Here is a 25,938-nt window from a genome sequence, read left to right on the forward strand (position 1 = left end):
AATAAATCTTCTTGCTTTTGATTATAGCCTTTGGATTACATGTCAATTGCCCAATATTGTTATGGGACTAGAGGGTTTGAGAGAAAAAAAACACTGCAGTATAAAATGAACTAGATTAAAACGTAATGAAGATTTACATGTTTAGAGAAGGCTCTGCCCAGCTCCTAACAGAGGGAAATGCAAAAGTACAACATGTCCAGTTAGTAGTAGCAGCTCAGTTCAACATTACCTTACTCTCATACACATGTAAATCAGGGTCCTGGTGTGACAAACTAGTAATCAATAAATCTATTGAAATAAAAAAATTCCTTTAATGGAAGCTTTCCTGTTCCCCCACAAAAGATCAATTATCTGAGCCTTGTGATTCAAGACTGAATCAGTTGTAAAATTGTTATGAATCACACCGTATATTATTGCAAACACTTTTTATTCAAGGGACAAACACAGGGATGTGTGTGCAAAAAGACAGTTAACAGCACCAGTTCGATGAAAATACCCACCCTCCATTATAAAAATAGCTTATCTAAAGGTAAACCTTTATTGGTGGAAAAACTTGATTAGAGCTTGCTGGTTAAGTGGAGGCCTCTCACTTCATGCACTGGTCTAGTCACACCAACTACACTGTCATCATCTTTTCTCAAGCATTACTGCAAAGTTCACATCTTTGTATTACCTTTTTCCCCCTTTACATGCAAATCCACAACATGACTGTCCACTTTCTGTATTCAATTCACAAAACAAAGGAATGGCAAAAGCTAGGATTATCTTGCTGGTCATCCTGATAAACAAAACTAGATCAAGTAATTTAATCCTTTCTTGGCTACCTCTGCTCCACTGAGAGTTACTCCAGTCAATTTTGCCTCAATCAGTAATGCTATGCTACAAATTTACTATAGTCATTGCATCCAGGATTGATATCAAGGCAAAAATGAAGTACCATACTACTTTCACATGGTCAAGATTTGCCTGTCCATGCTTTTCAGATGCCATTTAATATTTTACAATTGTGTACAAAGGGATTAAAACAACTTTTGATTGTTGCATGCTTTTTTCCCTCCTTTTCATTTTCATGTGCAGGGAAAAGTTTTCAGAAATGTACATTTATGAATCTGAATTTCCATCATTTACACCTCTGTATGTATGTCAGAAATATCAAGTTTCTCTTCGAGGTTCCTCCATCATTAAGTGTTTCACCCCCTGATCTGTCATCCATTTAATCCTGAGCATTTAACAGGAGTCTGAAATAGTCTTTTTTAGCAACATGAGAAACTATCTTATAAATTAGTATATAAGGGGAGGCGGGAAGAGACACATAGTACCAAGTTGTGGCTGGTGCTCAAAATAAATGGTGGGTCTGGGGCTGGCAACAGGACCCTTTTTCCAATCCTTTAAATTATTATTTTTGACCATACACTTGGACATTTCTGATCTCCTAAATAAAATCAATACCACCATTTTGGCCTCTTACTCTTCCCCACTTTGTCCCCTGTAATTCCCTCCCCTGCTCCTCCTGAAAATGCGAAGGAGGCCCTCCTGCACTCTGCTTACCTTGCCCCCCTGAACAGGTTCTCATGCAACCCACCAGATTACAGGCCCTATCTGCCTTCCCTTTCCTGTTTGGTCCCAGGCTCCTGATCTGTTGCCTCCTTGTTATCACAGGCTGCTTTATCCACTGTGCTACCCTAAACAAGGGGACGAGGCGTCTGCCACTAAGGGCTTGCCTATATGGGGAAATATACTGGCATAGCTATAGTGGAATAACTATGCCATTATATTTCTCTGTCTAGACAAGGCCTAAGTCTTACTCTGTTGAAAGAAAGAAGAGGAGATTTGATAGGTGATGTTTATCCCATTGAGCCCTCACTGCCAGCTACGATGCCTAGTCCAGCAAGGGTGAGCATGAGCCAAGTTATAGTGAATGGCTTTGGTTTAATAGTTTTGGGGGTCCTTAAATCCTCTAGAAAGTTGTGTTTTTAAATATCAAAATATAGCATATTGAATGCAATTCTCTAAGCTAAAATATTCAAAGCCATGGTTTGGATCAGTTTATCTTGTGCAAAAATGGTAAAAGGCCACTTAAAAAGGGAACATTACATCAGAACGTAATTTGTGCTGACTGAAGTAGTTTCCCACTTGCCCTTCCTGTAACTGAGCAAGCCAGGAAAGGTGCAAGGAAACAGCTGGCGAAACACAGATGGATAAGAGTGAAAAACAAACAAAAAACCTGAAGATTAAAAATGGAGGTGTAAGCAGCAGAGCATCCTCCCAGAAGTAATTTAGTTTCAACTGAGAGACAGTGAGGAAAAGAGAGAGTATCTCCTGCATGAAAAACCTGTAAATGTAATTTATTTAAAAGAGGATTAAAGTTGTAACATAAAGGACATACCATCTTCACTGGTGTGGGGCTCTGTACTGGCATCCTGGTCCACTTCCTCTAGTGTACCATGTTCACTATAAGGGCTATCACTGCAGAAATACACAATGTTAAGCAAGTACAGGCAATTAGCACATGAAGTAGTGCTTAATGGATGCTTATATTTGGCATAACCCCTCCCCCCCCAAGCTAACAAGAGTAAACTATTTCTATAGCAAATATCATTTAAATTTTCTTATGAAACAAATAGCACTATTAAAAATTTTATTTATATTTATATATATATATGTGTGTGTGTGTAAGTAGAGGCTGTCAAGTGATTAAAAAAGTTAATCATGATTAATCACGCTGTTAAACAATAATAGAATACCATTTATTTAAATATTTTTGGATATTTTCTACATTTTTCAAATATATTGCTTTCAATTACAACACAGAATACAAAGCGCAGTGCTCACTTTATATTTATTTTTGATTAAAAATTTTTACACTGTAAAAAACAAGAAATAGTATTTCATAGAATCATAGAATATCAGGGTTGGAAGGGACCTCAGGAGGTCATCTAGTCCAACCCCCTGCTCAAAGCAGGACCGATCCCCGACTAAATCATCCCAGCCAGGGCTTTGTCAAGCCTCACCTTAAAAACTTCTAGGGAAGGAGATTCCACCACCTCCCTAGGTAACGCATTCCAGTGTTTCACCACCCTCTTAGTGAAAAAGTTTTTCCTAATATCCAACCTAAACCTCCCCCACTGCAACTTGAGACCATTACTCCTTGTTCTGTCACCTGCTACCACTGAGAACAGTCTAGAGCCATCCTCTTTGGAACCCCCTTTCTGGTAGTTGAAAAGCAGCTATCAAATCCCCCCTCATTCTACTCTTCTGAAGACTAAACATCCCCAGTTCCCTCAGCCTCTCCTCATAACTCATGTGTTCCAGTCCCCTAATCATTTTTGTTGCCCTTCGCTGGACTCTTTCCAATTTTTCCACATCCTTCTTGTAGTGTGGGGCCCAAAACTGGACACAGTACTCCAGATGAGGCCTCACCAATGTCGAATAGAGGGGAACGATCACATCCCTCGATCTGCTGGCAATGCCCCTACTTATTCATCCCAAAATGCCATTGGCCTTCTTGGCAAAAAGGGCACACTGTTGACTCATATCCAGCTTCTCGTCCACTGTAACCCCTAGGTCCTTTTCTGCAGAACTGCTGCCTAGCCATTCGGTCCCTAGTCTGTAGCGGTGCATTGGATTCTTCCGTCCTAAGTGCAGGACTCTGCACTTGTCCTTGTTGAACCTCATCAGATTTCTTTTGGCCCAATCCTCCAATTTGTCTATGTCCCTCTGTATCCTATCCCTACCCTCCAGCGTATCTACCACTCCTCCCAGTTTAGTGTCATCTGCAAACTTGCTGAGGGTGCAATCCACACCATCCTCCAGATCATTTATGAAGATATTGAACAAAACCGGCCCCAGGACCGACCCTTGGGGCACTCCACTTGATACCAGCTGCCAACTAGACATGGAGCCATTGATCACTACCCGTTGAGCCCGACAATCTAGCCAGCTTTCTATCCACCTTATAGTCAATTCACTTAATACAAGTACTGTAGTGCAATCTCTTTATCATGAAAGATGAAATGCAGAATTATGTACAAAAAATAAACACATTCAAAAATAAAACAATTGTAGAGCCTAGAGGTCCACTCAGTACAGTACTACTACTTGTTCAGCCAATCGCTCAGACAATCAAGTTTGTTTACATTTGCAGGAGGTAATGCTGCCTGCTTCTTGTTTACAATGTCTCCTGAAAGCAAGAACAGGCTTTCGCATGGCACTGTTGAAGCCAGCATTGCAAGGTATTTATGTGCCAGACGCGCTAAAGATTCATATGTCCCTTCATGCTTCAACCACCATTCCAGAGGACATGTCCATGCTGATGACGGGTTCTGCTAGATAACAATCCAAAGCGGTGTGGACCAAAGCATGTTCATTTTCATCATCTGAATCAGATGCCACCAGCAGAAGGTTGATTTTTTTTTTTTGGTCGTTTGGGTTCTGTAGTTTCCATATCAGAGTATTTCTCTTTTAAGACTTCTGAAAGCATGCTCCACACCTCGTCCCTCTCAGATTTTGGAAGGGACTTCAGATTCTCAAAGCTTGGGTTGAGAGCCATAACTATCTTTAGAAATCTCACATTGGTACCTTCTTTGCATTTTGTCAAATCTGCGGTGAAAGTGTTCTTAAAATGAACAACATACACTAGGTCATCATCCGAGACTGTTATAATATGAAATATATGGCAATGTGGGTAAAACAGAGCAGGAGACAAACAATTCTCCCCCAAGGAGTTCAGTCACAAATGTAATTAAGGTTTCAGAGTAGCAGCCGTGTTAGTCTGTATCCGCAAAAAGAAATGCATTCTTTTTTTAATGAGCATTATCTGCATGGAAGCACATCCTCTGGCATGATGGCCGAAGCATGAAGGGTCATCTGAGTTACGGAAATACCTTGCAATGCCAGCTATGTAAGTGAGATGTGAACGCCTGTTCTTGCTTTCAGGTGACATTGTAAATAAGCACCAGGCAGTATTATCTCTTGTAAATGTAAACAAACTTGTTTCTCTTGGCGATTGGCTGACCAAGAAGTAGGACGGAGTGGATTTGTAGGCGCTAAAGTTTTACATTGTTTTGTTTTTGAGTGCAGTTATGTAACAAAAAAAAAATCTACTTTTGTAAGTTGCACTTTTACGATAAAGTGATCACACTACAATACTTGTATGAGGTAAATTGAAAAATACGATCTTGTTTATCATTTTTAGAGTGCAAATATTTGTAATCAAAACTAATATTAAGTGAACACTGTACACTTTGTACTTTGTGTTGTAATTGAAATCAATATATTTGAGAATGTAAAAAACCATCCAAAGTATTTAATAAATTTCAGTTGGTATTCTATTGTTTAACAGAGTGATTAAAACTGTGATTAATCGCAATTAATTTTTAAAATTGTGATTAATTTGAGCTAATTGCGATTAATCAACAGCCCTAATTTATATATATATTTTACACCCTGGTCTGAGGATTACATTGCTTCTGACTTCAACTTATATATATATATATATATATATATATTGCGATTAATCACAGTTTTATATATATATATATATATATATATATGTAAGTTGAAGTCAGAAGCAATGTAATCCTCAGACCAGGGTGTAAAATCGTAACTGTTACAGGAATTAACATATCTTGCCTTCAGATATCATTTCCATTTATTTAAATGGGTAACAGGGTAACTGGATATTTCCCTTCTAGCAGTACTGAATTTAGTGTATATATGTCTGGGCTTAATGGTGAAACCATTATGAACTGAAATTCTTTTATGGAACCCTTCAACAAATGCAAGACTGGGACTACACCACCTGGCCACCCACTCCTAATTGTACATGTAGACCTCTGTCAACTACTTGATGGTCACATCTGTGATAGTTCTCAGAATCCTAAATTAACTCCACTGAAGTCTTCTAGTTAGGAAACCCTGCAATCATCATGGTTATATTTGCCCCATGTGTTTCACAGTACCACTTTCCTGTGAATCTTCCACACATTAGAATTATTTTTTTTTATTTTCATATTTGTTTTAGTTATATAGAACCTGTTATATCATGGGAGTCATTCATGTAAAATGGAGGCCTAGCATTTTGGTATGGAGACAGAAAGATAATATTCTGACTTACCAGTAGTCATCTCCAGCCATACATTTTTCATAAACAGGGCCATCTAGCTCTTTAGCATCTGGGAAAATAGCCTCATGATGGATGATGATTGTTTTGATTATTTCATTCACATGAGCTTGACATGACACCTGGTCTTGTATGTCCGGAACAGGCATCAGTGTTGGGCCAAAACATATGGCCAAGTTATAAGGATCCATCATGTTCTCATCACTGTACTGAGAAAGGCTTTGGAAGAAGAATCAGAAAAAGACTTTTCCTCTGTGACTATCCTAATTCTGAAAAGTAGCTCAGAACAACCTTAAATTGTCAGCACAATGCAATGTTCTCCACCCTTTTTGACACTTAGTCCTGTACAACATAGCCAAAAAAAAAAAAAAAAAAAGAATTTGTTCTTCTATTGTCTGGCAATATACAACACTGGGAGAATTTAGAATAAACTGACACTGGGGGAGGGTGCGAGAAATGAATTTGAATCAATCATTTTTTAGCCATGGAAACCTTTACTCAGGGCTTGTCTACACTTCCATTTTATATCGCTCTAACTTGCTGGCTCAGGGGGGTGAAAAATCACCCCTGAGTGCACCAAGTCTGAGCACTTTAAAGCGCTAGTGTAGACAGGCTCTGAGTGCCGGGAGCAAGGCTTGGAGCTAATCCCCTCGTGGAGGTGGATTACCAGGAGCGCACTCGCACTTCCAAGTGCTGCCGCAGGAGCGTTCCCGTGACAGCGCTTTGAAGTTTCCAGTCTAGCCATGCCCTCAGGGACTCTGTGTGATCTACAGTAAAGACACTCTTCCATGTGTAAAAAATAAAAAATGCAAACAACCGTCGGCGAGATAGTACTAAGGGCTTTCGGAGGGAAGGAACCCTCTCCCCTTTACTATGAAGCCATGTATCTAACAAAATTTCCAATATCTGAAACAGAGCATAGGTGACCACAAGATGGTCAGAGGGATCCTCTGGTCGCTGCTATGTCACTCCACCTGTCTGAAAAATCAGCCTCCGATAGAAGCAGCGTGTGGCTGGAGCTTTCCTACATCTTGCTGATCCCTGGATTCCATGTCGTCCCCTTACTGCTTATAAATTACGCTGGAGCAGTGGCCCTCAACCTTTCCAGACTATTGTACCCCTTTCAGGAGTCTGATTTGTCTTGTGTATCCCAAGTTTCACCTCACTTAAAAACTACTTGCTTACAAAAATCAGACATAAAAATGCAGAAATGGCTCAGCACGCTATTTCTGAAAAATTGCTCACTTTCTCATTTTTACCATATAATTATAAAATAAATCAATTGGAATATAAATATTGTACTTATATTTTAGTGTATAGAGCAGTATAAACAAGTCTTTGTCTGTATGAAATTTAAGTCTGTACGGACTTCGTTAGTGCTTTTTATGTAGCCTATTGTAAAACTAGGCAAATATCTAGATGAGTTGATGTACTCCCGGAAGACCTGTGTGTACCCCACGGGGAGAACAACTGTGCTAGAGGACCAGCCTAATGAATACCTGGCCCAGAATCACAAAGGCTACCTCTACACACACATCCTTTCCTCCTGCAAGCTGAACTGTGTGCTCTTCAGTACTAGCTGAGGATTGAGGCTTATAGCTCCCCAGATTAGTCATTCTTAAGGACTCAGGACCCAGTCCCACAAGGCCTGAAGTCCCGTAACTCCCATTGATTCAATACTGCTTGGCACCCTGAAGGATTAGAGATGCAGCTGGTATGTTTGCCCATCTTTAAATACACCAGCTTAAAAGGCTTTAAACTATACTTTATAGAGAAAACATTTGCTGCATAGCAACAGTACTGTGACATCAATACAAACTGAAAAGAGCCAAGAACTCTAAATGATCCCTTCCAATTCTGCAAAATCTCTTTTTTGTGTCATATTTTGTTAATGTGCTGTGTGCTATTCTGAGATATCATAAATCTTGTTCTACAAATTACAAAGGAGATTCAGCCATTTGATTATTCATGAACTATGCTACATAGGTGGTTATAACTGATTTATGAAATATGAAAAGCTACATGCTGTTGCCTCTCTGTTCTCCATAACACACATTTGGTGGAATATAGTACAAGAGACTATTTTTATTTCAGCAAAGTGTTTTTTGTGCAGCCCCAATAGATCCACTCAATTATGGAGCAAACACGAACAAAGGAGAAATATGCTAACTAAGGGCCTGATCTCTCATTCACTAAGGGTATATCTACACTAGAGCTGGAGGTGTAAATTCCAGCTCGTATAGACACACCTGCCCTAGCTTTGATTGAGCTAGTGTGCTAAAAATAGTGTAGCCACAGCAGAATGGGTGGTGGGAGGGGCTAACTGTCCCAAGTATGTGCCTAGAGCTTTGATGGGATTGTATGTGAGATGGCTAGCCCATGCAGCTGTGGCTACACTGCCATTTTTAGCACACTAAGTCAGTCTACCTGAGCTGGAAATTCCACCTCCAGCTCAAGTGTAAATGCACCCTCAGTAAGCATATCATCATCTAGTGCTGGTAGCAGGTCCATTGCTGCTGGGGAATGGGAGGTAAAGTGGAGACTGGAGGAGTGGGATTTTACTAGGGTGAATGTAAAATTAAGTGAGGAGACTACCAAAGAGCAGCAATGATTGTGGATTAGTAATGGCTGAGGTCAAGGAATACTGACCCAGACCATATAACATGTATTACCAATCCTGATCCATGTTAGGTGATTGAGGTCAGGAAATAAAAAGCAGTCTTACATGCACTGCTGGTTGTCATACCCTTATTATAGCCATTCTCAACAGATACAGCTGCGTTTTTCAGGTGGAAAAAATAACTTGGCCCAAATCCTTATATTTAAAGACTTTGTGTGTGCGTTTGGAAAATCATTTATTTGGTGACAAGTCCAACGGAGGCTAGCCTCAACAAATATACAGTATGTGCACACACTATTAAAACCTAAGAACAAAACCTGTAGATTTAATATATTAACATTTAATAACACAGTTTATCATTCACATCCTGGAAGATATAGTAGAAGCTCAACCCAAAATACACATTACAGTGCTGAAGGAAGGGAGGGTTTAAGGAGCAACAGAACAAAAATCCCAGGAGGCAGGCAGTACAGAAACAGAAAGAGCCAGAAATAGGGCAGAACACTGATCAAAGAAAGCATATCACAGTGAAAATACCAGGACCAGGAAAAAAAAGAGAAAAAGGACACAGGTAAAACAATGTTTTCTCCCACACTACCCTTTCCTCTGGCCCAGTTTTTTCCTTCAGAATGGGCCAGTTTCTGATACCCCTACCACCCCAACAACTGTCTCCGTTTTTCAGTATGAAGGGAAAGAAGTGGGGTTCCTGAGCCCCTGTAGCACCATCATTATTTTGGGCAAGAGCACCAGTGAATTTCCCAAAAGACACACATGAGGAAATTTGGATCTTGTTCCACCACAGCATCAAACCACCAGCTTGTAGGTGTTTTGGCTGTTTGAGTATGTTACATTTTTTACAATCAGAAAGTTAAAATCAGCTTAAGATAGGAGTGTAGGGGAAAAAGTTCACTTCTAAATTATGCAAGTTATTTTTAATGTGGATATTTTTTGTTTGTTGTTTTGTTCTACAGCTCCAGCTCTAGCCGCAGTCCTTGCGTACAAGGCAATACTTTTATCAGTCTTACCATGACCTTGTAGTCAGTTAAAAAGAAAAGTAACTTCAGTTTGTACGAAAATGGACCTTTTCCTTCTGTTTTCATTGCCAATTAAAATACCCTCTTATGTGTTACCTGAAGCCTAAATGTAAATTTCATGAAGATTATGAAGATGACAAAGGAAATTTTGACACCAGCAGTGGAAATGGGATGAAGATGCAGCATTCTGGCAGGAACCGAAAGGTACTTACTGGTTAAGGAAGGCAAATAGGTATCTCATCACTATAAGGACAGACCTGGGTAAAGTCAGGAGGAGTTTGCGGATGTGAAGAGCCCTCTCATAGAGATTATCTATTCCTGTAAGGCAGAAGATAATATCTTCAGCTCCTTTTTAAGAGAAAACCTGTACATTCAGCTTAACGGTGTCATTCTTATGCTAATATAGGTTGCTGGTCAACATTCTTCAAATTTTTGGGAAAAAAAATAGCAAACATTTTGGAAAAAATCGAGTTCCCCTCCCCCCTTTTGACCAGCTTTATTAATACATAATTACCAGATGATGCTTTAAATATGTCCAGCAAGTCTGCTGAAAACTAACTTACTGCAGATTTCTAAGTAAGATAGCTTGCAAAACTGCCATAAGAGGATTTCCCCCCGAAGGGTAAAAAAGTAATATTAGGAGGCTAGGAATCTCTGTCATCAGTTCCAAACACCGGCTTATTCTCTGTATTTGAATTTGCATATTGAAAATATCCTTCTGATCACTGATCGTAAAGCCTTCCCGACTTAGTTTTCTCTGTCAACACCATCTCTCCAGCTGTAAATCTATTAGAGTCAATTCTAGATCAATGCCTTCTTGTGTTAATCCAAAAATACAAAGTACAATGATCAGATGTGTTTTCCCTAGATAATTTCATTTAGGTCCATCAAAACGTTCCTGAAATAGGCAAACCAACAGCTGTGTAAAGCAGGACTGAGGCAGCACAAGAGCATTGGTTTCTATTGCCTTACAACAGAAATCAGCATCTATGATTTTCTACATTGTTCAGAATGAACATGGGGCTTCATCTGGAAAGCAAAACATCTTTCAAAGTAGCAAACCTCTATTCTGAATAAGAAATCCTTGAACTCTTCTCTCAAAGATATTTTTGGTGTAAATGACATTGCTAAGAACAATTTAACATTTCAATAATGCCCCCTAAGTCAACCAAGAAATAATAGTACAATTCACATAATTTAAACACAGTCCTAGTAGAATATTAGAATAATAGCACCTAATAGCAGTGCAATGGACAACTGGTAACATTGAGAACCTGTGAAATGAGGAATTGGGGGTGAAGCCAACAGCTAAAAACCATTTGTTACAGAATACAAGATTTTTCACAGAAGACATTTAAAATAATCACTTACCTAAAAGGTCAGTGTTAATTATAGATGGCGTTCTCAATGTTTATTTTTGGTCTTTTCATGTGCTTATTTTATACAAATTAGGACTCATATTCAGATATAAAATGTGTGTTGATTAGTGTTTAAATATTTCTCCCCTTAGGGAAAAAAATCCAGTTTCTAACAGTTGATATTTTCATATCATAAACTGATGACAAGCAGAGCATCACAGCAGCAGAATTTGGGTTTCTCAAACAAAAGTGATGCACCTCAATAGCACTTCCTTGAAGATAAATATTTCTGCCTGGTAAACGACAGGGCAAATACTGCTCCTACATCTGCAGCCATGGAAGATTCCCCAGCAGAACGGGGATGTGTGAGGGGGATTCGGGTTGGGGTGAACAGGGATTTGATTGCATGCAATCTAGGTCCCTGGAAATCTCTTGTGCACAAGCAGATTCTTCCATCCTCTCTTCTCACTTCCTGTAGCAGGGATGGGTTGGGGCTGCAGAAGCTCCTGCAATAGCAGCACCAGCGAAGCGCTACAGCCTGGGGTGAGCGGTATTCCTCTCCTCATGGAAGAGAGCAGCATGTAGCCCAGCATTCCAGTTCTGGGCGTAGGTGTGTTGGTTTTCAGGAATTGTACCTTTATTTGCTGAACAAGCAGCTCATAACTAAGGCTACGGGTTTGTCACGAAGGTCACGGATTCCGTGAATTTCCAGGACCACCATGACTTCTGCAGCAGCCAGTGCGGCTGGTCCGAGGCCGCCCGAGCAGCTCGGGCAGCTCCTGGGCCAGCTGCACCAGGCACTACTAGGGCAGTCTCGGGCCGCCTTGCCCCACACCCCAGCAGTAGAAGGAGTTTGGGTGTGAGAGGGAGCTCAGGGCAGGGACAGGGGTTTGGGGTGCGGGAGGGGGTGAGGGCTCTGGCGGTGCTTACCTCAGGAGGCTCCTCAGAAGTGGCACGATGTCCCTCCCTCAGCTCCTAGGCTGAGGTGCAGCTAGGTGGCTCTGCACTTTGCCTCCGCCCCCAGGCACTGTCCCCACAGCTCCCATTGGTTGCAATTCCCAACCAAGGGGAGCTGCAGAGCCAGCGCTTGGGACATGGAGCCCCCCAGCTGTCCCTCCGCCCAGGAAAGGGCATGTATGTTGCCGATTCCGGGGAGCTGCATGGAGCCAGGCAGGGAGCCTGCCAGCTCTGCAAAACCCACCCTCCCAGCACCCATGGCTCCTCTCAGCAATTTCCACCCCCCCCCCCCCGCGAGCACCCATGGCTTCCCCAGGGCTGCCTCTCCCCAGACCACGCAAGATTTAGTCAGTGGTATATAGTTTACTGCCTGTGACCTGTCCATGACTTTTACTAAAAATATCTGTGACTAAAACATAGCCTTACTCATAACTACCTGCCAAGGGCATAGACCGTGTAAGCAAAAAGGGAACATCAGGTTTCATAGTATGGGTCCTATCACATTCCAGCACATGCTACCTGTCAGGACACAGTGTAAAACAGTCACTAGAAGTCATTACAAACCACACATTGCTGTAATTAGCTGCGTATATTTTAACTCATTCCTAGTAAAATTGTCCCAATTTTCTTACCTCTCATTCATTTCCGTGGCGAAAAAATTCTCTGCTGAAAATCTGAACACTGCACAACTGTGAATTTGGCTGCTCTCCATTGTTTATTTCCAAAACACTGATATTCCCCTCACAAGTTTTGCTTTAGTTTACAATGAAAGATAGATGAGAATTGTAATCTTTTACCTAAGGATCTCAAACATCAAGGACTAAATTCTGGCTGCTTCTATGGGGGAAAAGGAGTGGATGCAAGAACCCCCTTGCATAACTGTGTTGCTTACCCCATCAAGGGGAAAGACAGTGTTGCTTTGCCTCTAAAGGTTACTTTTCCAGAGGAGGTGCGTCTGCAAGGGTGGGGTTGTTGTGTGGCCATAGCAAAGGCTAGCAGATCAGTTACTGTGAGGAAGGATTACTGGCTATAACAGTGCCAAGGAGGTAAAGCCCATTGCACACAAGTACAGCGAATCTTCTACTTGCATGCTGAAGGCCTCTTCTTCATCTTCATTACTTTGACTCTCAAGAACCATAATTTAGTCCTATTTCAACACTCCTCTGAAGTGAATTGGTATTTTTCCTATTTTTCAGATAAGATAACCTAAGCATTTATTTTAGAACATAAGAATGGTCATACTGGGTCAGAACAATGGTCCATTTAGCCCAATATCCTGTCTTCCGACAGTGGCCAATGCCAAATTCTTCAAAGGGAATACACAGAACAGGTAATCATCAAGTGATCCATCCCCAGTCATCCAGTCCCATCATCTGGCAGCCAGAGGCTTACGGACACCCAAAGCATGGTGTTGCATCCTCAACCATTTTGGCTAATAGCAATTGATGCACCCATCCCATGCAGCCATGAATGTATCTAATTCTTTTTTGGAACTGTCAGGAAGGAGTTAAAATTCAGCCAGCAAAAAAGACAGAAACTGCTGAGAAGCAAAGACACTGACAACTGTAAACAATTAATAAGCCTATATGGTCAATGCCTGCCCAGTAACTCAGATTTTAGAACAGAATAAACCTTCTCTTCACAGCCCACCAGATATCTGTAAGCACTCATCCCTACCTCCCCCCGACCCTGCCTCCTGCCCCCGTAAGGCAGCCATAGATGCTTGATAGGTTTCAGAGTAACAGCCGTGTTAGTCTGTATTCGCAAAAAGAAAAGGAGTACTCGTGGCACCTTAGAGACTAACCAATTTATTTGAGCATAAGCTTTCATGAGCTACAGCTCACTTCATCGCATACATACTGTGGAAAATACAGAAGATGTTTGTTTTTATACACAAATCATGAAAAAATGGGTGTTTATCACTACAAAAGGTTTTCTCTCCCCCCACCCCACTCTCCTGCTGGTAATAGCTTATGCAAAGTGATCACTATCCTTACAATGTGTATGATAATCAAGGTGGGCCATTTCCAGCACCTTGATTATCATATACATTGTAAGGAGAGTAATCACTTTAGATAAGGTATTACCAATAGGAGAGTGGGTTTGTGTGTGTTGTGTGGGGCGGGGGGGTAGGGAGAAAACCTGGATTTGTGCTGGAAATGGCCCACCTTGATTATCATACACATTGTAAGGAGAGTGATCACTTTAGATAAGCTATTACCAATAGGAGAGTGGGTTTGTTTTGGGGTGTGTGTGTGTGTGGAGGGGAGAGAAAATCTGGATTTGTGCTGGAAATGGCCCACCTTGATTATCATACACATTGTAAGGATAGTGATCACTTTGCATAAGCTATTACCAGCAGGAGAGTGGGGTTGGGGGAGAGAAAACCTTTTGTAGTGATAAACACCCATTTTTTCATGATTTGTGTGTATAAAAACAAACATCTTCTGTATTTTCCACAGTATGCATCCGATGAAGTGAGCTGTAGCTCACGAAAGCTTATGCTCAAATAAATTGGTTAGTCTCTAAGGTGCCACAAGTACTTCTTTTCTAGATGCTTGATGCAAAAGGATGACCTCTATATGTATGTACTGTTCCTATTTTTATCTTTGTTTAGGGTTCTCTCTTGATTTGTAACAATGTCTGTCTCTGTATGTACAGATAAATGCAAATGAATTGATAAAAGAATGTATATAACTGGCCACTGGCACCGTATTTTTGAAGCTGCTTGTCAGTCTTCCCGGTACTGTGAATAAACCCCCTTCAGTATTGTCTGTGCCTGTCTGATTCTTGGGGAAAAGAATCTTTTGCCTAACAGAACCCAGTTATGGTTTTGGCCTTCACAACATCCCCTGGCTATGAGTTCCACAGATTGACTGTGAGTTGTGTGAAGTACTTCCTTTTGTTTGTTTTAAACCTGCTGCCTGTTCATTTCATTGAGTGACCCCTAGTTCTTGTGTTATGTGACGGGGTAAACAACACTTCCTTATTTACTTTCTTCACACCATTCATGATTTTATAGACCTCTCTCATAGCCCCTCCTTAGTCATCTCTTTTCTAACTTCAACAGTCAAGTCTTTTTAATCTCTCCTCACAGGGAAGCTGTTTATACCCCAAATCATTTTTGTTGCCCTTCGCTGTACCTTTTCCAATTCTAATATATCTTTTCTGAGATGGAGTGACCAGAACTTCACGCAGTATTCAAGGTGTGGGCATAACATGGATTTATATAGGGCATTATGATATTTACTGTCTTCTTAATCTCTTTCACAATGGTTCCTAACATTGTTAGCTTTTTTGACTAATGCTACACACTGAGCGGATGTTTTCAGAGAACTATTCACAATGACTCCAAGATAGCTTTCTTGGGTGGTAACAGTTAATTTAGATCCCCATAATTTTGTATGTATAGTAGGGATTATGTTTCCCAATATGCATTACTTTGCATTTTTCAACACTGAATTTCATCTGCTGTTTTGTTACCCAGACACCCAGTTTTGTGAGATCCCTTTGTAACTCTTCGCAGTCAGCTTTGGACTTAACTCTCTTGAGTAATTTTGTATCATCTGCAATCTTTGCCACCTCACTGTTCATCCCTTTTTCTAGATCAATTATTAATATGTTGAACAGTACCGGTCCCAGTACAAATCCCTGGGGGACACCGCTATTTACCTTTCTCCATTCCGATAACTGACCACTTATTATTACCCTTTGTTTCCTGTCTTTTAACCAGTTATTGAGCCATGAGAGGACCTTCCCTTTTATCCCATGACTGCCTACTTCGCTTAAGAGCCTTTGCTGAGGGACCTTGTCAAAGTTGTTTTGAAAGTCCATGTACACTACATCCACCTACCACCTTTAATAGATTGGTGAGACATGACTTCCCTTTACAAAAGCCGTGTTGACGCTTCCCCAACAAATCCTGTTCATCTGTGTGTCTGATAATTCCATTCTTTACTGCAGTTTCAATCAATTTGACTGGTATTGAAGTTAGGCTTTCTGGCTTGTAATTGCCAGGATCGCCTTTGGAGACTTTAAAAAAAATTAGCATATTAGTGATCCTCCAATCATCTGGTACAGAAGCTGATTTAAATTATAATATAACATACTAACTGTGGTATGCAACCTATGTGACTTGCCCAAATAATGCAGAGTTAGTTGCAGAAATGGGAATAGAACTTACAATTAGAGGAATGACCCAGGAGTCAAAGATCACAAGACAATACTCCCACCTTTAAGTCCAGGCAATTAGCCTGGCTTTGGCGAGGATAACCTCATTAGGAATTAATCTATCCTCTATGTGTGGGGAAGGAGGCAAGGAAGGGAGGTGCTTGGAGAAGGGAACGAATATTGGCCACAACTGAAACAGCCTCAGGGGAACTGATGTCAAGTGGAGAGGTGCATATTTTGCAGCGGCCAACTAAATTTAAATCAAGAGTGAAATCTACAATGGTGTGGAGGGCCTTGCAAGACCTTTTGCACCCTGGAAGCCTAGAGTTCAGGAAGAGGGAAACTATATGTGTAGTGGCTGCATAGGAGGGCCTCAGCACTCACTCAGAGATCTCTGAACCAGCTCTGACAGGGCAGCACTGTGGGAGGACCAACTCAGGGACCATAGTCTTTTTGAGACTGTCGTTTCCAGAGGCCGTAACACCTAATGGAAGAAGTGCAGAGAGGTTGGAGCCACTGCTGACTGCATACTATAGGCAGGTATGCAGTGGAGGTGAGGCAGACTGTGCTGTACTGAACCCTGTCACTGGGTTTTTGTGTGTATTTCTAATCAATTGACTTAGTTCACTTACTGTGTAATAGAGCTTTAAATTTTTAAACAAAACTCTATTTTCAAAATCACCAGATTTCAAAAATCACTAGAACCTGTTCATAATGCAGTGTCATCTCTGTCCATTTTGGAGATACTGAGAACCAGGGTGCGCGTTTGCTTTTCCTTAAGACGCGGCAGCACATTTAATCACCTGTTGAACTATCTTGAGGTTTTTGCAAACAGTGCTTAAAGCGAAATGCACGAATAACCTGCATCTAAGGAATAAAGTAGACCAGAGAAGGGGAAAAAACAACAAAAAAGCCAAACCAAATAACACAATATTAAATTATACATGAAGACAAGAATATATCCTGTCTAAAGAACATAAGACAACATCAGGCAAATTGATGTTTAAGCAATAATCCCAAAGTAGTGCAGCATTTAACAGGCAATAAATGCTCAGGTATATAAACCACAAATGTTTGCATTTGAGCACAGAAGCATTGTGCAATGGAGCACTACTTAGTGGTTAGAACGTGGTAATAACTCAATAACTGGGGTCAGGCTCTATTTCCATCTCTCCCACAACCTCCCCAGTAATGTACGACAAATATTTACCCTTTCTAGGCCAAATTCCATGGTGACAAAACAGAGGTGTAAGTTTCATATAAGGAGTATGCTGGTCATAAAATAAGTGTAAATTCAGTAAAACCTGCCAAGAGCAACCACTCACGGGAGTTAGCAAAAGTGGTCTCTTAAGTGGTGGTCTCTTTTCAAAGGTTTGCACACCAGAGAGTGGTGGTGTTCTGTGGCCTCTGCAAGTAGTAGCTCGTGACAGGTTCTCTCTCCTGAGAGGTGGTCACTAAAGGCAAGTTTTACTGTAGGTTCTAAGTGACAAAAGTGATTTAACTTATGCTGATGTGGCAGTTGGTGAGTGTGCAAAATAAGTGTAATTTACATTCATCAGGAAAAGCAACTGGCGAGAGTGCAAGATACAGTTGGCCATCCCTCTACTTCATCACCAGTGCTTCCGTGGCCAAATCTGGCCCCGGTGTATGAAGGAGTCACTCATATTGCCTTCAGTATGACTAGCATCTACTGAAACAGGCTGAATTCAATACCCTCAGAATACCAGCAGTAGTGTCCACCCTTCTGCTCAGGCAGCAGAAGCAGTTGAATTATGGCTTTCCGATATAGAGAAGCCCATAATGATACAAGTTCCTTATGCCCTATTACTTGCTGCAGACTAGCTCTGGAACAATCAGAACTTGCCCCCAATTTAACCAAAGCTGTTCAAAAATCAAAACAAATTAGCTATATAATTATTATACATTTATCTGGGGAAAATTGCACAGAAAGCACTGAATCTTTTGTAGCACCATTTCCAAAGCACTTGCAAAGAAAAAGCATTAAATCACAATATGTTATTTCATTTGAAAATGTATGCATTAATGCAAAAACAAAACAAAACAAAACAAAACCCTCAGTGTCTACATTGTGAAAAGCTTCAGTTTATGGTAGTAGCCTCAAATATGTTTGACATCCACAGCTGAACAGTCCACTTTCAAGGTTCTTTCACTAGCAACATTATATTTTCAGATATTATCTGTGACATTTTGCCATTTTATATTTTTAAATGAATGCCAACTTTATGTATCATTTCTATATCCTATTTTGTTGTGAATCACAGGAATCTTTGTAAACAGAACTGTAAAATACATCTGCATTCATCTTCAAGAACTGTTTGGAAGGAGACCAAGTGAAAATGGATATATTCATTTTCATACTGTACTATCACAAACTCTATTTAATAAGAACTGGAGCATTTGCAAGCTTCATTAAGAAATAAAAGCTTTCCAGAACCTACATGCTATATAGTGATCTCAACAAGTCCTAACAATTTCTATTCTCTTACGGGAAAAGGGCCTGTGCCTGCTCCTGTTAAAAATAATTAGCAAAACTCCCATTGCCTCTAGTAATAATGATGCATATTTATATTATTATTATAGTGCCTGAAGGCCTCAACCTGGATGGAGGCCCCAATGTGCTGGGGCGGTACAGACACAGAAAAGAGATTATACCTGCCTTGAAGGATTTACAATCCAAACTGGGAGCAGGGTTTTGCCCGAACTGTCTGTCCCATTGCAGATTATATGATGTCTAAGGTTAAAAAACAACAGTAAAAACTGCATTTGGGACTGGACTAGGATTTTGTAAATATATGATGTCTGGGTTCCATCAAAATTCAGGTGGGGTATAGTAAGTTCTAAAATCAGTGAGTGTCTTCTTGTATAAAAGATTATACTTTGGAAAGCAGCACACAACCTAAGTATACAAGTGTAGAGACAAAATTAAAACCCTGAAGAGGGTCTGAAAACTCACATCAACAAAAGGAATTAAAAATACTGCTGCTGAGGTGCTCTCAAGACATCAGAGAAGAAACAAAAGTACAAAGTTCAGTACAAACATTTAAGTCATCCACAGCCTTGTTCAGTGCAATAGTTCTCTGGAGGGCTGAAACATCTGCACTGAGCTTTACACTATGTTTCTTCTATGATGACTCTCTAAAAATGCAAGTAATGCTTTTAATTCCTTAAACTCTTTTTAGCTTACTTCAATCTTAGTTTAAGGCTTAGAGTCTGCTTTGGTTTCCTTTGTTCTCGCACCTATTTTTGAGCATACAAACACCAATATGGGTTGGTTCGGGACATGAATTGACATTGCCTTGGATTAAAAAGCTAGGCTTTAATAGTGTGTGAATAAATAGGATTTTGCTTGGAAATCAAATAATATTTCATATGAACTACTATACTCATTTCTACCTTATCATAGCAGAAAACAGAAACAAGTCAAAAATAAGCAAATATATAAATATTGTGATGGGCAAACATTTTAATGCAGGTAATATTTTAAGGATGAAGTAGTCAACAGACCATGAATTTCATACAAACCAAATGTTTCACTGATACTCAGTAACTGTGTTTAAAAACAAACACACACATAAGTGTTTTATAAATATTTTAAGAAAGATATCCAAACTCTCCACCTTAGGTTTTTCACAGGTAAGCTACAGATGTAGGTTCACAGCTGACTATCCCTGGACTGGATCCTAGGGCTGGCTGTGAATATAAATGCAAGAACCATCCCCTTAACTTGATCAGACCACTTGCTGCTCCAGACAGGAATAAGAACTTTCCTTATTCCAAAACAAGATGAAACCACCATGATCTACCCAGAAAAACTCTTGGATCCTGCCAAAACTTACTTATAGAAAACTCTACCCAACCAAGCAGCCAAGGAGTAGATGAATTAGCTAGGTCCTACAGCCACTTCTAGAACACGGCTAAAGACATTCTAGTATCAAAGCACCCTCTCTCAATCCCCCCACCTATGCAGACAGTCAGCTGACTTGTGAAAGAAATAACTGAAAGTAGTCAGTGGCACACACAGAATTTCTACAAACCTATGGCACTGCCATAACAAAGGCAAACAGAGCCTCTCTCTTCTTTGCCACTGAGGCAGAAAAGTGAATCCCAGCAGAACTTTTTTGGGCTACAAATCATTTTGGAAATACAGACTGGCTCTACTCAACCCTAATACACAATACCTCTTTTTGTGAGTAATTGTCACAAAGAAGGTCACCTACATCCAAGATGGCCTCATAAACCACAAGAGGAACTAGCCAAGAGCAGGAACAGAAACACAAGACGCCCTTTCCAAGGAAAGGAGTGACATCATTCAGGGTTACCATCTGTGACTCTGATATCTGCTCTTCCTGGATACAAAGAGACAACAGGGAACTTCTGGGAGCCCTACTATAACAGAGATTGTCAACACTTCCTTTCAGTAAGATAATTTACTGCCTACCATAAGACATATAGTAGTCAGACTAAAGAAATCATTGGTTGATGCTAGAAGCCCCACAAACTATCACCCAATGCCCAGACTCACTTTTCTCAAATAAGCTGACTGATAAGATAGGCCAGTCTCCAGTGCCACATGAACCTGGTTCCCCCTCAGTGAAGCTGTAGGCCACAAAATGGTGTTGCTTTGGAGCTGACCTTTCTATTGACAAGGGATGCATATCTATACTCATTCTGCCAGAACTCTACCATCAATCACCAAATATACCTGTCCTGCATCTGAGAAACTGAAGGCGGGAAAGGAACTTTAAACATTTCAGGCCCCTCTTCTTGGAAAGAACCTAACAGGTTGTTTGGGACAACTGTTCTTCCATCTCCAAAGCCCTCATTTGAGCTATAAGGCTCAATCTTCTTCCTCCATAGTATTCAAATCTATTTAAAGCCATTGGGAGATCTGGTGAGATGATATAAGTTGAAGTGCCAGCAGTAGGTGGACTTACCCAGGTCTACATGTAAACACCACTATCTCCCAGCTGTCTTAATGCTTAATCAAAATAATGAAGGCATAACAAGATCCAAAGGATAGAAGTTGAAATGAGAAAAATTAGATTGAAAATAAAGTGCAAATTTTTAACAATGAGGGCAATTAACCATTTGAGCAGTTTATTAAGTGATGTAGTAAATTCTCCATTATTTGATGTCTTTAAATCAACATTAGATGTTTTTCTCATATCTATTATTTAGTTCAACCAGAAGCTATTGGACTCAATACAGGAATTACTGGGTTAACTTTTATGCCCCATGAAGGAAATCAGACTAGATGATCAGAATGGTCCCTCTTCTGACCTTAAAATTTTTGACTCCATGACATTTGCTCTTGGATGAGGAGCAGCTGGTTAAAGGTGAACCCAGACAAGACTGAAGTAACGCTGGTAGAAAGGTTGAAATGCTTTATAGAACTTGTCTTCTCTCACATCTTCTTCTGTTGGGGGAATCTGTCCTCAGATTGTTAAATTAGTCTGAAGTTTTGGGGCCCACAGTGCTGCTGGAGACTCAAATAGTCATGGTGGAAAAAATGTGCCCACCTCCATCTCAGCATGACCAAAATTCTGCACCCTCTCCTGAGTGACCGAGAGATCACAGTGATCCGCTCATTAATAACCTCCATGCTAGATTACTGCCATTTATCCTATCTAGAAATGAAACCACACACTGAGCTCCACATAGTACAAAGCACAACTGCCCATTTGCTGAGCAACACAGGGCACCTAAACACACCACCCTGGAGCTCTGCATGTTGGGCTGGCTCCCCACTGAGCAGATAGTAGAGTTCAAAGTGCCTGTCCTAATTAAAACCTCCAATGGGATTGAACGTAGCTACCTAGGAGATTGCTTCTCCCCCTTCATAACACTTACGTTCAGCTGGGACAGCCAGCCAACAGAGTGAGGCTCAGGGGAGGAAAGCTTTCCACAAGAGCTGGAACTTAACTATGGAACTAACAAAGCCATGTTTTGTGCCCTGTTGATCCTGGGCTGTCCCAGGGCCATAAGGTATCCCAGTGTAACTCGGACAGCAATCAAAGGTTGCATAAATTACAGTAACCTGCCCCTGCCTGCCTGTGGGCAACAGTACTGCCCAGATGTTTTGCAGCATTAGGTGCTGCGGTCCCACTTCCTCCCACTCCAGCCCTGTGATGGCATTCTCTTCATGCTGGGGGTTGTGAAGAAGTCCTCTGACGACAGCTGCAGCTATCTGTCTCAGTTCCCTGTGCTGAGGGAATTTTTCATCAGCAGGTTCGGAGGCTTTTTGAGCCCTTTTATACTGCTTTCCTCTCTTTACCTAGTGTACAGTGGCAAGAACATCACCTGGAATGAGAACTATTATGCTCCTAATCCTGCAAAGGGCTGAGGTATCCCAACTCCCCAAAAAGCAAATGGAAATTGAGAGCACTAAGCATCTCACAGGTGGTGCTCAGAATCAGACACTGTTGGGTCATTAAATAGTTATTCACCACCATTTGCATGAGACTTCTGCAGAGAGTGAAACCATTGCTAGAAGTAATGCACTCTCTTGGCACACTGATGTCATCATTCCCTTGTTCTGCCCTAAAGATTAGAAGAAAATGGCAGTGTATGTAAATTTAAATATTTCATATACTAAGAAAGATTGTCTTCCTGCTGTACTGAAAACAAAGACTTACACTGTACATTGATCCTTCTGGGAAAAGGGAGCAATCACAGCTGCAAGTATGACTAATAATCGACACAGATTGTTGTAGATGGCAAACAAATTGTTTCAGAAAAATCAGTGAAATCATTTTTTTTCTAGGTAGCTACTGTATTTATGAACATGTAATTCTACAGAGAATGAAATATGAATTTTTACTTACTGACACAGGAAATAAGATCATTAAATCTTTCCTTAGGAAAGACAGGATTTTCCAGCCCTCGGAAATAGAGCTTCAGTACTCCAGCAACTGAGTTAATGTCATGGTTACTTTGGTCATCTGCCAAAGGATTTTCACCTTAAAAATAAATAGAGTAAATGAAACATACACAGGCATTCTTGCTTAACAGTATTTCATATAAACAAATGAAGATTTGATTTGACTGTGTGGGATGTTGCACAGTAGTAAAATAATAAACATTGGTTTAGAAATCCCGCCCCATGATTAAACTGGAAAAAAAAAAAAAAACCAAACCCAGCCTGAAATAAATCTTTCTTTAAATTATGTAACCCAGTGATCCCATAGATCATGAAGTTCAGAATGAATATTTTGGGACAGATTATGATTTGCAATTAGTGAAATAAAGAATGCGATCATTCTTAGTGAAATAGGACTTTTAGGACTATTCCTAGGCAGCTTATATAGAACATATAAAACAGAGATTTATTTGAGCTGCACATCTCTCTTTGGATTGAAAAGGCATTCACCGAAACTCAGCAAGATGTGCATAATGCAGTTGTATGAGTACAATGTACAGAATCAAAACCACTAAAAGTCACAACAAAATACTGCATCATTTAAAAGACTAAACTGGATGCTAAAACATTTTTAGCTTTAATGATATTATATGACTTCGAGAACATTTCTGTAGCTAAACAATTTCCATTTTAATAAGGCAGACTTTAAAGATAGACAGTAACAATCCATTAATGTCCTCAGATATAAGGGTGCTGCAACATTTATCATATAAAAACAGTTACTGCACATATCTGCTCAAGTATCATATCTGATTTTACAAGGTATGCAGTTCATATTGGAGAGTGAAAATATCATCTACTCTTTCTTCTTGCTGTTAGTCACAAGACAGATTGTTCTCCAAGGGTTCCTCTTATTAAAAGGTGATCTGCAAAGGTTATGCTAGAAATTAAAAAACGGTTTGTAAAAATCTCAGAGATGACTTAGCTGTGTTTTTTTTTTTTTTTTTTTTTTAAGAAAAATGTAATTAACACTATGGTTTAACACAATCTGAGAATTGCTAGCTCCTTCAGATCCTGGTTCCTCTGCCACAATAAGTGACATCACAACAGTCATAGATTTAATGTAGGTTGAAAGACAAACACATTTAAAACCTCTGTTCATTGTCTCACATCTTTCTCAGAAAATTATCCTCTGGGATAAAATTGCCTTAGGAATGAAAATAGAGGTTTAAAATGGAACGACTCTTTCAACCTATGCTTGTATTGACTGTGATGTCACTTTGGCAGAAGGACCAGAAAGTCCAGCACTCATATTCTGCAAGACCCAGTAACAGTGGTCTCAAATAGTGTTAAATATTGTCTGATCATCCATTTAATATTTTTGGTTCTTTTGGGAATCTTAAAGATAATAAAAACAGGAAAGACAAACAAGTCATCCTTTGCAGTTCACCACTGGTAAAATAAAACATTTTACAGACAGTGCAAGGGTCACAAATCTTGTGTACTCGTATAGTAAAATATAATCTTATGTGCCTAGCGGCAGAATAAAGTGAAAATGCTGAAAGAGTCATTACTATACTGGGCAAGTAAATATACAGTTAGGTAAAGCTTGAAGTACAGTGAATACAGTACATAAAATTGCTTAAATATCCAAGAAAATTATTAAATTTTAACAGATTTTTTTTTCAAGAGCTGGATCTCAGGTTGCCCATAGGGATGAAAATTCAATTACCTCTCTCAAATGAATTTTTAATATCATTGACTTCCACCTGGGAACCAGACACTCTGAAAATTCCCTGATGCTGAAGACCTGAAGAGCAGGGGAAGAAAAGATGAGCAATGAGATCATGTGCTAAAGAATTAATCTATTTTTTAACAAGTAAATGACAAACATGAGGGTGTAAAATTATAATGCAAAATATACTTTATGCAAAATAGCCAGGGTGCTAATGAAGTGACATAACATGTTTCAGAGCTTACCATATAAATTGATAAATCTGATACAGCTTTCCACTATGAGGGGAATGACTTGTCCTGAATCCTGGCAAAAGCAAAAAGAATATAATCACAAACTGAAAGAGACAGAAGTTAGATCACATGTGAAAATGGGTTTTATTGATAATTCAAGATTGACTCATAGTATTTATTAAAACAACCCCTTCCAAACAAAAACTGTCTCCCCACTTTTGCCAGGAGGCTAACAAAGTAATATTAAGGTTCTTATGCAAATCATCAAATCAAATAAATTCTAAGTGATGGCTGAAATGTTATCCTCAATTTATCTCTTTGCATGTGGTTATCTTAAAACACATGAAACCTCATTTCATGCAGTTATTTTAGACTCCTGAAGCAAAATGAGTTAAACAATGAATTTCCTTTTAAATATACAATTAACATTAATTATCATGGTATAAAAATGAAGCTTGTGCATTAATTTAGCTTATTTTTCCATGAGTAGCTGGAGTGAATTTTATATACTCTGGGGCCAAATTCTTGCAGATGCTTGCTCATATGGCCAGGCCTGAAAGGTCAGGGAAAGGAAGTTAGTGGCCCCTATTCTGGCTCCTCTGAGGTGTCAGAAACATTGCTCCACAGGCTGTCTGCAGTAAGAGCCACCAACTGGATAGCACGGGATGGTATACTGTCTACTTCCTGACCTGGGAATTACTACCACTGACAGCTACCTGTACAGTGTATTCCTACCCTTAGCAGGACTAAGTTGTTTAAGGAGCTTGTGTACAGGGTTGGGTCTCAGCCAGAATACAGATACACATTAATGCAGCTTTAGAAGCATGTGT

General features: G+C 40.0%; 1 protein-coding gene across 10 annotated transcripts in view; it reads right to left on the reverse strand.

The window, feature by feature from the left end:
* Positions 1 to 25,938, reverse strand: part of SRGAP1 (SLIT-ROBO Rho GTPase activating protein 1) — a 233,448-nt gene that overhangs the window by 16,720 nt on the left and 190,790 nt on the right. For all 10 annotated transcript variants that reach the window (XM_073327901.2, XM_073327900.2, XM_073327898.2 and 7 more), the window contains 6 exons: positions 25,121 to 25,181; positions 24,873 to 24,950; positions 23,106 to 23,240; positions 9,988 to 10,093; positions 6,116 to 6,340; positions 2,387 to 2,466 (listed from right to left, as the gene is read on the reverse strand). In XM_073327901.2, coding sequence (XP_073184002.2) covers positions 2,387 to 2,466; positions 6,116 to 6,340; positions 9,988 to 10,093; positions 23,106 to 23,240; positions 24,873 to 24,950; positions 25,121 to 25,181 — 685 coding nt within the window. The remainder of the gene's footprint in view (positions 1 to 2,386; positions 2,467 to 6,115; positions 6,341 to 9,987; positions 10,094 to 23,105; positions 23,241 to 24,872; positions 24,951 to 25,120; positions 25,182 to 25,938) is intronic.

This window comes from Lepidochelys kempii, chromosome 1 (assembly GCF_965140285.1).
Source record: "Lepidochelys kempii isolate rLepKem1 chromosome 1, rLepKem1.hap1, whole genome shotgun sequence".
Classification (NCBI taxonomy): Eukaryota; Metazoa; Chordata; order Testudines; family Cheloniidae; genus Lepidochelys; species Lepidochelys kempii.